Source organism: Aethina tumida, chromosome 5, assembly GCF_024364675.1.
Source record: "Aethina tumida isolate Nest 87 chromosome 5, icAetTumi1.1, whole genome shotgun sequence".
NCBI classification, from domain to species: Eukaryota; Metazoa; Arthropoda; class Insecta; order Coleoptera; family Nitidulidae; genus Aethina; species Aethina tumida.
Window position 1 is genome coordinate 6,024,637 of NC_065439.1, and position 18,299 is coordinate 6,042,935.

At 33.3% G+C, this 18,299-nt stretch overlaps 1 protein-coding gene and 1 long non-coding RNA gene across 3 annotated transcripts in view; one reads left to right on the forward strand and one right to left on the reverse strand.

Moving 5' to 3' along the window:
• Positions 1 to 16,261, reverse strand: part of LOC126265512 (uncharacterized) — a 47,825-nt gene extending 31,564 nt beyond the window's left edge. The window contains exons 1-2 of one of the 2 annotated variants that reach the window (XR_007547991.1): positions 15,297 to 16,259; positions 14,979 to 15,233 (exon numbers count right to left, since the gene is read on the reverse strand). Coding sequence is in view for 1 of the 2 variants with exons in the window: in XM_049967267.1 (XP_049823224.1) it covers positions 14,979 to 15,222 (244 nt within the window). In the remaining variant the exon portion in view is untranslated. Of the gene's footprint in view, positions 1 to 14,978 lie in introns of both variants that reach the window. The other variant, XM_049967267.1, reaches the window with a different exon arrangement.
• Positions 873 to 3,450, forward strand: LOC109606330 (uncharacterized). Its single transcript, XR_002192071.2, has 3 exons — positions 873 to 964; positions 1,019 to 1,256; positions 3,306 to 3,450. It is a non-coding gene; the product is annotated as an uncharacterized LOC109606330 (long non-coding RNA).
• Positions 16,262 to 18,299: the final 2,038 nt, after the last annotated feature.

An 18,299-nucleotide genomic window follows, 5' to 3' on the forward strand; every position in this document is an offset into this window, starting at 1 on the left:
AAATTCACAATGGAATTGGAACAAAATACCCTTTTTGGATGTCCTATTTAAAACAGTGAGTGAACATTTAGACCATACAGTATACCGAAAATCTACATACACCGATCGGTATCTACATAAACTATCTAACCATCATCCTAGTCAAAAACAAGGGGTCATCAAAACACTAACCGAAAGAACCAAAAGAAATGTGCCACACACAACCTCGCTGAAGAACAAGAACACTTGGAAAGAACACTACAAACGCTCAGAAATAAAAGTCGTACAATGAGAGCTCATATTGATAATAATGATCCACCTGGTGAACCCACGATTGGTAAAGCTTTTCTCCCATATACATGTAAAGTCTCCGATAGAATTGGAAAAATCTTGAAACATTGAAGCTTAATAAAATATGAACATCAGTGTTGAAAAACGCCGAAACCGCTAAGCCAATTAGAACGGCCAACGAACAGAACGACATTTCTAGAACATCAATTGTCTCAGTTGTCATTTAGTTATCCATCAGATATCAAAGTGACACGAACCAAATCAGATCTCTAAAGATGCTAGTCGTTCGTGCTAGCGAAACGTTAGGAAAAAATTCGGACAAACATCGACCAATAAACCCGAAAAACTCTAGAAATGGAAACAATGGTCACGAAAACCTCAACCTTTACATTATAAGAGTTGTTAGGGACCATCCTGTGTAGCTCCATTTTGGAAAATTACCTCTCGTTGTGGTGTAGCTTCTGAGTTAAGGATAATCAGATGTGCTGAAATGAAATTTATTAATCGTTTATACCTTCCTGTATATTATACTGTAATTATCTTTTGATGTACCCCACGGTATATATAGCTTGTGTCAATCATCATCGGAGCAACCACGTGGATAGTCGGAGAATTTGGTTAGTTTTCCAAGATTTACTTCTTCATCATGAGGGATACTGATTGTATACTGTGTGCTAAATTTGTCCTGGTCATTGTGAGTGTTCCTGTTTCTGTATTTTTAGTTTGAATTTTAATTTAAACGTTGTAGTTTGAAAGTAATCAAAAACTCAAGGATCACGTGTTAGTGCATAAAACTTTAGTGACTATGAGTCATGTTTTCATCGAACCCACCCCATCTGAAAATCTCATGGAGCCCTAAATTAAAAATACGGAGGGATTGGCAAAGACATATATATCGAGCTGGAGGTTTTAAAAAAGAATTTTTAGAAGCAATGCCTTAATGCTGTGTTTGCAATTTATTAATACTTCAAAGTGAATTATTAAAGGTTAGTATCCATTTTTTACTTGATTATGATAAGAACATGCTTCGTATGATCTTTAAAATACATTTTATGTTTTTAGTTTAATTTTTTTGTTTTGTTTAATTAATGGTACTTAATTTAACAACTAGTAATAATTATATTTAAATATATAACAAACATAATTATAAACACATACAGTTATTTAGTTTAACAAAACCCATTTCTCTTTGGGGATTAAGGTAACTGTACAAATGTTATGTTGATTTTGGTACCCTTAAATTAGTATTCATGCAATTGATTATATTTAGTTAGCCAATGGCTTGTAATCAGAAGAAACGTTAATTTCATTGTCATGAAGATACTATGAATAATCTAATTTACATTTCAATATTTTAGATGTTAAATTACTTAACATTTAATTAATAACTTTAATTTAAAAATTGGTCGTTTCAATAATTTTATTAAACTAATTAAGTTACAAAATAGTTTTCAACAAATGCATTAATTCAATTTAATATCACTTGTTTATATGTAGGAATTTCATGTACTATTTTTTATCTCATTTTACGTCGCGTAAGCTAATATTCATTCATTTGATAAGATTTTACTCACCGATATATAGCTTGTCTATGATGTGCAATTAGTATAAATATCACCTTGCTTATATATAATTAACTTATACTATTTTTTTATTTCCTCTTAAGTACTGCAAGCTGCAGTCAATTAGATTTAGTCCTCGGATCACTGTTCAATCTGTACAAACCTTAATTGTATTATCCGATAAACCAATAATAGAAATGTATATTTTAATATACATATTGTAATATAATATGATTTGATTTAATTATTATAATAAAAACAATTTACACATATTAATTTTATGCCACGTGATTAGAAATTTCTCTTCTACATTGAAAGTAACTGTATAGTGGACATACGTATTGATTTATACATATTTTAGTTAAATAATATATTTTTAAATTCATTAAGTATTCCAAAAATATTTCATTTTAAAAGCATATCCCCAACAAAGTTAAATCAAATATTAACATTTTTTCAAATTTCATTGAAAACAAAGTGATTCTAACTAGGTCTTACTATAGTTTTTTTTTAAAACACAGAAATTAACATTGAGATGTTTTTCTAAAAGTAGTTCTCAATACATCACAATGGTGTGTTAAATTTGTCTAAACATTATATATTTAGTAGATTTTAATAGTGGACAATGAAACAATGGAAGCTGCAAGAATGTTGGTTTAGTTATCATGTCATAACTTATCATATTTTTTTTAATTATTAAACAATTCAACTTATTTATAGAATTATCATTAAACTCAAACTAATTTTATCAACATTTTCGAATTTTAATGATGTGAAACGTAGATTTGAATTTCATTATAATAATTTAAAAAATATATAATCATAAATATTTTATTAATCCTTTATTTCAAAGATTAGTAAAGCAAAGTAATTATTGTGAGCAAAAATATAACATACAAATATTTTCTCGTCTAATTTAACGTACATTTTAAGTATACAAACAAGCATACACATGTTTAAAGAAAGTATTGAAAACAAATAAATTGATAGAAAAACTAAACATTAAACTATTATACATATTTACATAAAATTCGTATAGATAAAATTCAAATACATTTTGAAAATTTTGATAACATGTTTACAGACCCATAATGTAATAAAATTACCCTGGAATGTAAAAACATCTGCATTGAATTCTGTATAAAAATATTTATGTTTATACATTTAAAAGAAAAAATTTACTTTTCAAGCATGTTTGAAGAAACAATTGAATTTCTTAGATAAAATTTAAGAAATTATAGATACAGTGGTGGACTATATGGAACTTATTCTGAATTTCTTATCGATTAAGGTTTGCAATAATCTCAGCTATAGATTTATAACTATCAAGAACATTTCATTTATAAATACGCGTTGTACAAGTGTTATTATGATTTAAAATATTTTCAGTTAAAGAACCACATCTAAAAGAAAGATGATTCAACTATTTGTGACAATTTCATTATGCACGTGTTTATAATTTTTATATTTTAGGTATTATAACAAGCTACTTCGAAATTTGATGGGTCATTGTCACAAGAAGATTGTGAAGTGTGGTGTGAAGTCTCTTTATACATTGTATTAATTGAAGCAATACTAAAAACAACCAGTGACCTGAAGAATATATCAGTATCTGTGTACCAGATATTGAAAATTTCGAAACACAACTGATATTTAAAATAATAAGGAATCATGTTTGGTACTTAAAATATGTAATGTTTTAAGTAACAAGCATAAATTATTATTTCTGTTAAATTTTTATATATTGTATATTATAGGCATTTAATTTGTTGTTGTCAAAAATAAGGTTTATAACCTGCTGCTCCACAAACTTTAGGGTTGTTAATTTGACAATTATTTCATCTGATTTGTTTGCTGAGATGTGTTTATTACTACCAATCCTTCATCATTCCCTAAACTGAAAATGATTCGTTAATAATTCAAACACTTTTACCACCAATTACAACTTCTTTTTCTGCTTCATTTTGTGTTTGTCCCGAACAATACTAATCTTACGTAGGAATAGCTGAAGTTGAGGGTATCTTTCATAATGTCGGACTTTTATTTCCTCGGTTAACGTTTTATGTGGTTAAACAGACGTGTTGCCGTAGTTTTCTTGTATCGCTATAAATTGTACATCTACAGAGAATATTCTAAATTGTCATTTTTATGATTCTACAGACATTCAAGTTACTGATCACCGTAAGATTCAAATTTATAGTTATTTTACGAGGTAACTCTATTACCGCATAAGGATAATTTATTAAACCTTTTAATTAATTAATTAAATTTAAGAATATTTTATTAAATAGTTCTGTATAAATCCAGTCATATAAATTATGAACCAACTGTGCGACAACAAGTAGCGTATAGATTACGTTAAAAATATTTTTGAATAAATTTTGTATTGTTTTATGACTTTTTTTATAATTCAATATGCAAGATTAATTTTAAGAAAACCCATTAAAATCTGAAAAATATTCGTGGCAACCTAAACGAAGTGGTGGTTTAAAAATTCTCCGAACTAACCTATTAAATAAGGGTTATCTAGCTCTGTTATATTTTATTATCAATGTTTTTTTAAAATTAAACAAAAAATTAATGTTTTTAAGTGATTATTTTATTAATTTTTATTAAATTCGACTTAAAATATAAAGAAAAAAACCGAAGGACAAAATGTTACCCTTTGGTCAGGAAAATATGGGACCAAGTATGATTGACCAACAAAACAATAATCCAGAGCACACATTCAGGGTCGTAAAATAATGGTTTCGTGATCAAAACATATCGGTATTCAAAAATCCTTCGCAGTCACTTGATCTGAATCCTACTGAGCATCTGTAAAAGTTAAGTAATCGTAGAAGTACAGTGTTTCAGATTTTAATTGTTATTCATTTATTATATAAACAGCTTCGATGATTTGTAATCAGTTTTTATAAATTGTTTTCCTTAAATGCCCAAATAAAATGTAGTGTAACGGGTTACCGATGATAATTCAATCGGTATAACCAAAGTCTTTTTGAAAGACTCGTTACAACAGGTTAAAGGGAGCGATTTAATTTTACACAATTTTGATGAGGTTAGACTATACAATTCTTACCCTATAATTAATTTGAACAGATCTTCTTCAACTAAGGTGATGTATTACACTCAATACTCACACCTTTCACCAAACCGAAATATTAGATAATTTCTACTTACTGTTTTATTGTTCTTTAACTTATAATTCGGAATTAATTGAAACTCAATTTTAATCAACCTAACTATATTAACAAAATAAATATAAGAAAAACAAAAACAAAACAAATATAAATATAAAAATTGAATGATTTAAATTTACTTAAATTTATGGCAAAAAGGTTGAACTTTGACAAACAGTAAGTAAAAACAACTTGTTAGAGCATTTGTCAACATTGGTAACGTCTAATGCGCAACCCCCTCCTTTTTACTTACTTTTAAGTTAGCTCGAAAGCAACACACAACGTTCAGATGCTCCGAGCAAAATAAACAGAAAAATCACAAACTTTTACTAGTCCAGCACATACAAAACATTGGTCCTTCGAGCCGGATTTACGTGTACAAGATCAACAAGAAGCAAGGGCGAACGGAAAACACCTGTTCAACACACAGAAGAATACGTGGCGATAAGTTCCGTCGTACCGAAAACAGCAATTAGTGTTCAATTGGCAACGGTTCCAGTTGAAATAACCAGTGCAGGCAAGTCAAGTTTGGATTTGGCATCGATTCCAGAAGAATTCCAGCAAAGGGAAGTCTAATCAACAATCATAGCAACATCAAGGTCATTTCAAAAACATACCAGGGTTTCAAGTCAAAAGAGCCTGCATTGCACGTATCCACAACCATTGGTTTCAAGTCGAAAGGCCTGCGTAACACGTGTCTACAACCACTTGAGTCGGTAAGTTTGTTTCCCATCTACTACCTGCATGAACATTTGCCAATTTAAAAAATCCTTTACATTTGAAAAACAAAACGATCACAATGTCTACTGAAAGCATTAAGAAATTACAATGTAAACGTCGTACAATCAAAGGCAAGTTGACCAGGTTGCAACATTACGTAAATTCTATAGACACCGCAAATATTAATGACGAATTAATAGCACAATTAAGAATTCGTTTGGAAAAACATTCGTGTACATTAGATGAATTTTCTTCCATTTGCACAGAAATAGACTACCTCGAAGATAATGAGGATAGTTCTGAATTGGCGGAGTTTGAAGATTCATTCTATGACGTTACAACAAAAATTACTAGATTAATCAACGATTATCCCATAAATAATCAAACACAATCGAATACGTCATCATCAGATACAGTCGCGAGCAATCCAATTACAGGTATAAAATTGCCTTCAATAAGTCTACCTTGTTTTAAGGGTCAATATGACGGCTGGCTAGAATTTCGCGATGCATTTAAATCACTAATACATGCAAATCAATCATTGTCCGACATTCAAAAACATTATTATTTGCGTTCGTGTCTTCAAGGGGATGCTGCTCGTATAATCGACTCTATTGAGATTACCGCAAATAATTATGATATTACTTGGCAATTGTTGGAAGATAGGTTTGAAAACAAATCTCTAATAATTCACAATCATATTAAAGCCATTTTCGATCATCCAAATGTTATAAAAGAATCTCATATTCAATTGCGAGATCTTTACGATTCTGTGACAAAAAACTTGCGTGCTTTAAAATCTTTGGGCGAATCTACAGATACGTGGGATACGCTTATAATCTATATAATCGCAACCAAAATGGACGATATTACCCGACGCGAATGGGAGATCGTTAACAAGGCACAAGTTCCAAACATGGCGGATATGTATAAATTTTTAAAAGGGCGTTGTGAGCTTTTAGAAAAACTTGATCACGAAAGGTCTTCAAAACCAAAGAACAAACCATTCAAATCACACACTTATATAACCACTGTGTCTGCCAAGGTCAGTTGTTATTACTGTAAAAAGGATCATGCAATTTACAACTGTACCAATTTTAAGGGGCTTTCAATAAATGACCGTATTGCAGAAACTAAAAGGCTCAAGCTGTGTCTAAACTGCTTAAGACAGGGACACAACACAAAAACATGCCATTCACGTAGTTGTCGAAAATGTGGCAAAAGGCACAATACCTTGTTACATATTGAGACACATGTTACCAGTGAAACTGTCACTAATACTGAAGTGCCAGTTACCATTTCTAATCATTCGGTGGCAAATGAACACAAACAAGTCTACTTATCCACGGTTTTAATTCATGTAACTGATGCACAAGGCAACAACCAAGTTCTACGTGCACTACTTGACAACGGGTCCCAAATTTCATTTGTGACTGAAAGGGCTGTTAAAATGTTAGACTTAGATAAACATAAAACCAATATTAAAATTTCTGGTATTGGTCAAACTGTACCGGAGATTCAATATCAAACGATAGTCAACATTTCTTCTACTCACGGTTCATTCAAAAAACGCGTTTCATGTTTCATTATGAATCAAATCACAGAACCCATACCTTCTACTACAATGGAAAGGTATAACTTCACAATTCCAAATCATATTACGTTGGCAGATCCTACATTCAATATATGCAATGATATCGACATCCTATTGGGTGCCGACATATTTTGGAAAGTTCTACGGCCTGAGCATATTTCACTGGGAAAACATAATCCTATGCTGCAAAACACGTCCTTTGGATGGATCGTTATAGGAGGTTATAGTAATGAAAGCCAAAGGCATTCAGTTAATTGTTTAGTCGTAAACAAAACTGATGAAATCGTGAAGCGTTTCGGGGAAATAGATGAAGTAGGAGATTCATATCAAACAGTTCTGCGAAAATCAATCAACCAATCTGCGCGATCGCCTAAATTTGGAGGTATATGGGAAGCTGGTGTTAAAAGCTTTAAACATCACTTGAGACGAATATTAGGCAATGATAAGTTTATGTTTGAAGAGTTTTATACGGTAATGTCACAGATTGAAGAAGTTTTAAACTCGCGTCCAATAAGTCCATTATCAACAAATCCAGATGATTTATCTCCGCTAACGCCGGGTCATTTTCTAATTGGCAAATGTTTAACTTCAATTCCCGAACCTGTCCTTTCCCACATTCCTGTCAACCGACTCAATAATTACCAGCGACTGGATCAACTGAAACACCACTTTTGGCAACGTTGGCAAAAAGAGTACGTGTCCGAACTCCAAGCCAGGTTGAAATGGAAACAAGCGGGTCAACACATCCTCAAACCATGACATCTAGTCATCATTAAGGACGATCAACTGCCCCCTCTACAGTGGCGTATGGGACGCATTCTTGAGTTACATCCTGGTGAAGATGGAGAAGTGCGTGTGAGTGTAAAAAGCAGAACCGGTGTGCTAAAACGAGCAATTTCGAAAGTGTGTGCGCTACCTTGTGATTGACTTTTCTATTATGACTCCTATTCTGATCTCCAATGTATTAATTATATTATTTGTCTATTGAAAATTGTATTTTCAAGGCGGGCGGCATGTTAGAGCATTTGTCAACATTGGCAACGTCTAATGCGCAACCCCCTCCTTTTTACTTACTTTTAAGTTAGCTCGAGAGCAACACACAACGTTCAGATGCTCCGAGCAAAATAAACAGAAAAATCACAAACTTGGCAGTTTTACTAGTCCAGCACATACAAAACACAACTAAAAGAACTTCGATCTCGACACTTGAAAAATTCGGGTAAAAATCTTCCGAAATAAATGAATCCCATAGTTTTATAAACTCGGATCCTAGGAAGGGGGTGAAGTAAGTGGTGACTTAAGACCCTTAAGAATCTGAATGTCTCCAACAACGATCCTACTTCAACCAATCAGACGAACTAAACAAATGTTCCTTTTCTCAACATTGTTGCCAAACTAATTTAAGAGTTTTTCTATATGAAACCCTAATCTAAATAATAATAATGTACTTGGTCTAAAAAACCTTAATGCAATTCAAAATACAATACAATTAATTGTTTCAATAAGATTACAATTCTGATGTTATTTGCATAAGGAAAAACCATTGTACGTACAAATATTTTCAATCATTTTAAAAATCAATTCATTAACTTAAATTTACCAATATTGTAAAACATAAATAAAAAGAACAGAGTTACAATTCTCTAAGATTTCACGTAGGGGTAATATATTAAACCTTTTAATTAATTAATTAATTTAAGAATATTTTAGTAAATAGTTCTACATAAAGACATGTAGAAATCCAGTCATTTAATCTTCGAAACCACGGTGCGACAACACCCTGGCACTTGATGAGGGTTTGAAAGGAAATCCGGTAAATGTAAAAACAAGTAACGTATAGATTATGTTAAGAATATTTTAAAATTAATTTTGTGTGATTTTATGACTTTTATAATTAAATATGCAAGATTGATTTTAAGGAGACCCATTAAAATCTGAAAAAATTCGTGACAATCCAAACAAAGTGGTGGTTTAAAATTCCCCGAACTAAACCATCTACAACGGTATTTTTTAGCTCTTATTACAGTAGTCTAAAACATTTAAATCTGGGGATGTTGCTGATTGAATCCTTCTATCAATCATTCCGTCCTCATAGTCTTTTCCATGGAACGCTTCTTTGTTTTTGCAGTAAGAGTAGAATTGTTGACTTGTTGGAAGTATTCCTGTGATGAAGTTGGCCAACAAAAATTAGTTTCTGTTTTTGAATCATTCAACATTCATAGTGTCATTAAAAAAACGGGTTCAATTAAACGTATTCTTGATATTGTAGAACCACACTCAAATTTTTACTGGATGTAATGTTACCCCTTGAAGACCTTGTGGACTTCAGCACTCCAAATTGAGAATTAATGTGCACAAATTACATCGCACAATACAATGACTCCAAAGGAAACCTGAGACCGCTTGATCAGCAGAATAGAGTTTATATATTAACATTGTTTCCGTTGTAAAAACACTCTATGTTATGTCATTGTTAAATAAAGTCTTTTTAAAAAGTCAATCGTATTTTTCGAAAATATAAGTGGCGCAGTCGGATCGGATCGTTTTGGAAACCTCAAAATCGTAGACTTTGACATAGATAGATAGACAATATTATTTTGAACCCGGTTTCGCGAGTAAACCCACCGTGGACTTTCACGTAACAAAACGGTGCTTTTCAAAGATTTGTAACACAAGAGGTTTTCAAGTATTAAACATTCGGTTGGAATTGACTTTCACTCAGTGAAGCTTCTGAAAAACTACGACGACTCCACAGCAACTGGGAAATTCACAGTCGAAGGAAATTCGGCAGAACTTCAGGCTTAATGTGGCAACTTTTGTACTGGTAAGTCATAGATGTCAGTTAGTGGTAGCGATTCGGAATCGGAGACTACATCCGACTATAATTTTAAAATTCGATTACCTAAAAACCACGAGGCACGAAAACTTGCTTTCAAAAATTTAGGCATCGATAAGATTAAGGTTACAAAAAACGATTCGCTTGTTTAAGAAACCATTAACCAAATAAACAATTTAACGCTTAATTCAGAATTAAATAATTATAACAAACAAATTCAAACAAACATGTCAGACTTTCAAATTGAGTATCTTCAAATTGTTCCTGAGTTTACTGGCAATCAGTCACTTCTTAGTGAATTTATTCAAACTAGTGAACAATTAATTATTCAATTTTATGACAAAGTTAATGTTAATTCGTTTCAAAATACATTTCTTTTAAGATGCATTCGAAACAAGGTCAAAGGCACCGCCGAGGATACATACTTACATACATTAATAATGGAATTATGCAACCTTAGACAGGGAAACCTAAAACCTCTCGAATTATTTAGTAAAATTCAGACTAATTTGAATTTGCAAATTAGTTACATTCACAATCATTCGGAGAGTGCAATATAGAAAGAAACCTTGATATCCCATTCTCAGAAACTTGCTCTAAGAGTGTTCCTGAAACATCTAAATGGTCACTTGGGCGACTATCTATCAACTCGCAACCCTGAATCGCTAAACTCCGCGTTACACATTCTTACGAATGACTTAACATAAAACAACAAAATTTCCCCAAGCAAAATCCCTTGCCCGCTATATACAAAAAAACTCAAACCAATCTAATGTATTTAAACCTAATCCCAATTTCCAGCAAATGTACAAACCAACACCAATGAGTGTTGAAGAGTCAACCAGATTCACAAAAATAATAACCCTCATAACACCTTCAGACAAAAAAGTCGAATAGCTCCTGAGAAGCTACACAATATAAATACTTCTGAAGATCAGAGTAATGAAGAGGAGACGGATGTCGAAATCCTAGAAACTGACCTGACTGAAGAATTCCATAAATCGAATGAACAGTTTACTGATGAACAGAGTTCGAAGCTTCGGAACCAGTCACTTATTATGTGTTTAGTACACGGAATTCTCTAAACCTTTATTACCCTACATATCTATACCAGTGGGAAATGTTAACTTAAAATGCTTAATCGACACTGGATCTACTAAATCCTTCATCAACCCTGAGATTGAGAAAAATTACTTTTCTGAACACATAAAGAACGACTCATACACAATCTCGACAGCTCATGGTACCAGTCCTATGACCGTGTCAGATATTTTTAAAACCACAATTAATTTTTTTAAATTTCACCTTTTTAAATTTCACAAAATTTTTGATTGCCTACTAGGGTTAGATAATCTCATATTGCTTAACGCAAAAATTAATATACCCGCAAAGAAATAAGAACTTCCTAATACAAAAATTAATATTAAATTGGAACGTCTCGAACAATCTAAAACTCATACTATTCTTGATCCCAGATCAGTTATTGTGGTTAAACTACCTGTAAAAAATGTTAAGGACGGTATTGCAATTTTAACCCATCAAAAATTTCACAATATCGACATCTCTGAAAGTTTAATTAATGTCAAAAATAATGAAGCGTTTACAACAGCTTTAAACGTTTCGGAAGGCACTATTTCTGTCAGTCTATTTGATCCAATAGAAGTTATCCCAAATTCGGAATTTGATATTAAACCACCATTTTGAACAAAATCTAAATAATTTCAACGTAGAGAGTTCGATTTAAATAAACTTAGATTAAATCACACGAATAAGCCGAAATTATAAAACTCTTAAAATCATACTCAGACATATTCCTCTTTGATTCTAACAAATTAACTTTAGCAACAAAATTAAAAAACAAAACATCCATCTATACGAAAACCTGCAGATATCGCCAGATTCATAAACAAGAAGTACAAAGCCAAGTTAGGAATATGCTAAAACATGGATTATCAAACCATCATAATCTCCGTGGTCATTCCCTATTTGGGTTGTACCTAAAAAGAAAGACACGTCAGGAAAAATAAAATGGCGTATTGTTATGGACTACCGCAAACTTAACGAACAAACTATCGATAATAAATATTATCTTCCCAATATTACCGATATTCCAGACAAACTAGGCAAAAGTCAATATTTTACAACAATTTTTTAGACCTTGCCTCTGGGTTCCACCCACCAACCGCTTTTACAGTAGGAAATAGACATTATGAATTCGTAAGAATGCCATTTCGTCTTAAAAACACACCTTTCACTTTTCAGTCAGTCATGGACAACATATTAAGAGGAATACAGAACGAAATATGTTTCGTATACTTAGAAAATATCCTAATATATTCTACTTCCCTTCAAGAACATTTAGATAAATTAAAATTAGTTTTTCAGTCAGTCATGGACAACATTTTGAGAGAAATACAGAACGAAATAATATAATGATATCATAATATATTCTACTTCCCTTCAAGAATATTTAGATAAATTAAAATTAATTTTTGATCACCTCAGAAAGTATAACTTTAAAATTCAATTAGATAAAAGTGAATTTTTGCGTAAAGAAGCCAATTATTTAGGCCATGTAATAACTACTAAAGGAATTAAACCAAATCCTGATAAAATTATTGCAGTAACCGAATATTCAATTCCAAAGACTGCTAAACAATTAAAAGGATTTTTGGGATTACTCGGATATTACCGAAAATTCATAAAAAACTTTGCCAAAATAACTAAACCCCTCGTAAGCTGTTTGAAATAAGGTAACGACATAAACGTTAAAGATTAAAATTATATTAATTGTATAAACTTTTGTGAGAAATTATTGACTAATGATCCAATACTTCAATATCGAAACTTCGAGGAACCATTCATTTTAACTACCGATGCTTCAAATTATGTCAAGGAAAAATCGGATCCGATTTGCTTATCGCATACGCATCCAGAACATTAAATGAACACGAAATAAATTACAGTACTATCTAAAAAGAGTTGTTATCAAAATATTTTCGGCCGTATTTATATGGACGAAAATTTACTATAGTAACAGACCATAAATCTTTACAATAGTTATATCCTTTATAAGAAAGGCAAATTGAATTCTAATGCAGTCGCACTTTCTCGTCCACTTAATCTAAACATTCTTGTGATAAATTCGGAATCAACCCCTATTTTTCAATATATGCAAGAGTTTAATGAAAATCCCACTGGAAGTACCACAGAACCCCAAACTGACGACAACGTTTCTTTAATCGTTCAAGTACCTCCTGATAATGAGCAGCAAATGGAGGAAGACATTGACATAATCCACACAAATATAGAAAATGCTGAAGTACCAATTTCCGAAGAACCCCTTAATATGGGATCAAATCAAATCCATTTTCTGTCTGTTAAAACGATACCAAAATTAGCTACTATTATGCGACTATTCGATAACACAAAACAAAGAATTACAGTTAAAATTTCAAAAACTAATTATCTAAGCGATTTTAATAAATTCATTATGTTGCCCCAAAAATTAATTATTACTGCTACTTTGACAAGGATAGTCTGTATGAACAATTCTGCTCAATCCTGGCACAGAACATTAACAAAAACCTTAAAATCAGAAAATGTAACAAAATCCTAACTGATATAGAAATAATCGATGACTAACAAAAATTTGTTGAAAAATTATCACGGTATCACTGAAACTATTTTAAAACTTTTATCACGTTATTACTGACCCAATTTACAAAAGTCTGTCAAAAATTACATAAAAAATTGCGAAACTTGCAAGATCGTTAAATATGATAGAAAACGGTTGAAATTAAAATTTAATATTACCCCAACATCTACGAAACCATTTGAAATTGTGCATATAGATGTCCTCAAATACGAACATCATAGGTTCCTTACAATAATTGATGTATTTAGTAAATACGCACAAGTATATTACTTGGAAACATCTTAAGCAATAGAAATAATGGAAAAACTATTAAGTTTCTTTTCACACCAGTAGAATATGGGGCACTTGAGACAGACAGCGTAGGTGTGACGTCACGCCTCCCCCCTCCCCTCTGGCGCCAGTGGGGCACTTGAGACGAACAGCGTAGGAGTGACGTCACGACCCTGTCGGCACGTGCCGCCCATCTGTTTGGGTGGTTGCTGGCCTTTGTCGGCAAGTGAGCACGCGCCACCCCTCTGTTTGGGGCGGTTTGTAGCCTTTGTCGGCATGTGAGCACGCGCCACTCATCTGTTTGTGATGGTTTATAGCCTTTGTCGGTATGTGGGCAAGCGCCACCCTTGTCGTGGGCCACCTCAGACCAAAAGCGTAGGTGTGACGTCACGAGTGTATGATATGCGCACCTTTCGTGGGGCACTTCAGACCAAAAGCGTAGGTGTGACGTCACGAGTGTATGATATGCGCACCTTTCGTGGGGCACTTCAGACCAAAAGCGTAGAAGTGACGTCACGAGTGTATGAGTCATGGGCCACCACCACAGACCAAAAGCGTAGAAGTGACGTCATGAGTGTATGACATGCGCACCTTTCGTGGGCCACTTGAGTCCAAAAGCGAAGGAAGACGCGTATGCGCGCATTTGTTTATTTTACCTGTTCGTGGACCACTTCAGACCAAAAGCGTAGAAGTGACGTCACGAGTGTATGAGTCGTGGGCCACCTCAGGCCAAAAAACGTAGGAAGACGCAAGAGTGAATGAAAATGCAATTAATTTATAATTATGATTTTATTATTGTGTATTTATATAATGTATAATGTTTATTATTATTTCGTAACAATTTGAAATGTGGCAAGTGGCTTGGAGTAACCACCAATGAGTTGCTGACCTGTGAATACAAGCAAGTATTTTTCCGGTTCAAACTTCTCGATGTTGGCCTCCAGTACATGGGTCGCTCGATTCGGCAGAAACACTACAGTTTTTTCCAACTCCACCATGACACTTTTACCGAATGTGCCATTCACTATCCTCATCCCGAGTATCAAATGACCTTCTCCTTCCTGTAGACTGGTCAGCTTGGATATGGGTTTTCTGTTCTGATCGGTTACAGCGTTGATTTGTTGCAAATCCATGTTTCTGTTCACTGCTTAGAGAAATATTCATATAACATACATTTATACAAAAGTTATTAATTATTTGTACTTACCCTGATTAATGATGATGATAGTGATGATGATGGTGATGGTAAAGCTGCCACTGATGGAATGGCAGCGATGAGAATGAAAATGTAAAAAGTAAAGTTCACCCTCACCCTCCCGACCAATAATCACAAAATAGTGTTGGTGGTGGTGGTAGTAGTAGGCGTGACTTGACAGAGTAAATCCAACTTGTCTGTACAAGTTATCAAATCTCAACTTGAATGAACGACAATGATGCACAATAAAAATACCCTAGTCGTAAATTAAAATGTATGTAAATAAAACAATGAAATAGAGTATACAGTATTTATTTCACAAAATGGATAATATTTTTTACAAATATAATTACTAAACTGATAAACCTACAATAATTACAATATAAATTTAATTATTATTAATGTAACATTCGTACATATTCTAACAATTACAAACAATTATCGGTATGAAGAGGAAGAAAAGGAGAGGGGAATGCCGTTGTCAAGATTTCTATTATACTACATATTATACCATTTAACAAAATAATATTTTCAATGTCGCACCTGTGTAAAAGTACACAACTGTCTGCTCGATATAAATTTACACAATTAAATATCGGATCGTATGATAAACAAATTTCTTCGGACACTTTTTGAAATGTAACTGATAAACTGCTCATCTCCTCCGGTTGCTCAGTTGAAATATTCTGAATAATTCGAATAAAGTTTATCCATTCTTCAATGTCAAAGGACACGTTGGTTTCATCTTCACAGGTGTTCACTATTCTAACTACAGGTGTACAGTCTCTGACAACACTTAATCCACACTCAATTTCATATTGGCAAACATGACTGAATTCGTGGGTGGTGCAAAACAAAAGATGTTTTTCTTTCTGAATCTCTACTTGAAAGTTCCTCCACATGCGATCCAACTCGGCATTGTAATTGATGCCTTGCTCCGCAATATCCACAATTGTTGTTCCACAAGAGTCCGTAAAGTTCATCTCGTTGTCTTTTTCTTTTTACGTTATATATTATTACAATTTTATTCACTATTTAGTCTGCACTGACCGAGTTTTGAAACTCTACTAAACATACATACACATACACAAATAACGAAATCTCACCCAACTAACCCCCAGAAAATTGTACAACAGGTCTCGACAGATCTCAACATGTCTCTACAGGTTACTCTACAACGTTATTTTTGTCAATCCATTCTTCTTTCTTATATCCCAACCATTTGACGAGTAATAAATTACCCCGTCTACGTAAAACCTTTTCGATTAGAAACAGGTCAGGGTGTTTTGTCTTTTGCAGTTCTTGTTCATAAAAACCACCATTGATTATGGTACCCTCAAGATCTTTTAATATGTACGTTCTCGGATTGCTGTGCACCACTTTGAATATCTTGAAAACTTCAGCGGTCCAGTTTGGAGTGTATCCCTTTTCAAACACATGTTTTGCTTTGCTAATTCGTACAAAATCACCGACGGAAAATTTTCCCTGTCCCGTCCATATTTTAATGCCAGCATACACATCTCTGTATAAACGTTCTTCATTTTCCTTGTTCACATCCGACGGTCTCATTTTAATTGTTCGATGCACTGTATTGTTATAATCCGACACTATTTTAGGAATTACGTCTAGCCACTTGTATTCTCCATTCAGTGAAAAATGTTTATACAATTTCTCCTTTATTGTTCGTATTACACGTTCAGCCATCGCTGCTTTTTTGCTGCTAAACGTATTGTAATGATTTATGTTGTGCTGCTTCATCAGTCGCTCGAATGAACTGTTGAAATATTCTGTGCCCTGATCAGTTTGAAGATTTTTCGGTCGTCTGTCCGTCAGTATTTTTGCAAATGCTTTTGCCACCTCGGTCCCCGTCTTAGATTTTAATGGTTCCACCCATAAATACTTTGAGAAACTATCAATCACAACCAGTATGTATTTATAGTTTCTATTGTATTTGGCATACTTGTCCAATATTCCAAGATCTGATTGCCACAAATCATCCAATCCTTTAACAACGGTTTGTCTTCTTGGAAAATTTATACGCATCGGTCGGTGTAGTTCATTTACCAGGTCAATTTTATCGTTGTGGTGTTTGCGATTGTTGTAGTTTTTGTTGTTGTTGCTGCTACCATGTCGAGTCTGTTTAGCCATCTGTCAACTGAAGGGTTTCACTCACACTTTACTGATTATCTGATTGTGTCGCTGGATCTAATCGGTTCATGAGCCATGATATCCATTCTACAGTTTTATCCAATCTCTCTTTTATAACAATTATTTCGTATTCATGATCCTCAAACCTTTTATCTACATATTCCTTGTTTACTGCGTCGAGAAGGTTCGTGGCTGCCAAGACATTACACAATTTTCGACTTTTACAATCAATATTTCCGTCTCGAGTAAACTCAAAGGGTAGTAAGACGGGTTTGCAATTTTTATGATCCTTATTGGTGAACTCTTTGCGTGAGGACTGTCCGAACTTGTTCAGCCCCATTCTTACACTGATTAAAATGCATTAAATTTTTTTAATTTATTATTCCACTCTCTTTTAGTTCTTCAATGATTGAAATAATCTCATTGTCATGTGCGTTATTTCCGGCATGTTTTGACGAAACCAATAGTTTTAGACGTTGTACCAGTTCGTTTACATCATCCCAATAAACGTATTCGATGGGCTTATTCAACGTATTACAGGGTACTCGTCGTTGTTGCCGTCGTCGTTGTTGTTGTTGTTGTTGTCGCTGTACTTCACATCCTCCTCCTCCTCCTCCTCCTCCTCCTCCTCTACTTCCATTGCCAGTTGATGAGCCCTTGTTTGATTGTTCCATAAGCGGCTTAATCACTTTTCTGTATTTCAGCGTATTCGTGCCTCTTATAGAGCCATTAGGTGCATAATTTCTTCGATGTACATTAGTACACTTTAAAATTTCTAAATACGCTTTTGTATCGTGTCTTGTAAAAAAAACGGGTCTTTTTTTAAACAACAACTCGTAAATGCCTTTTCGGCCGTCGTACGTTCGA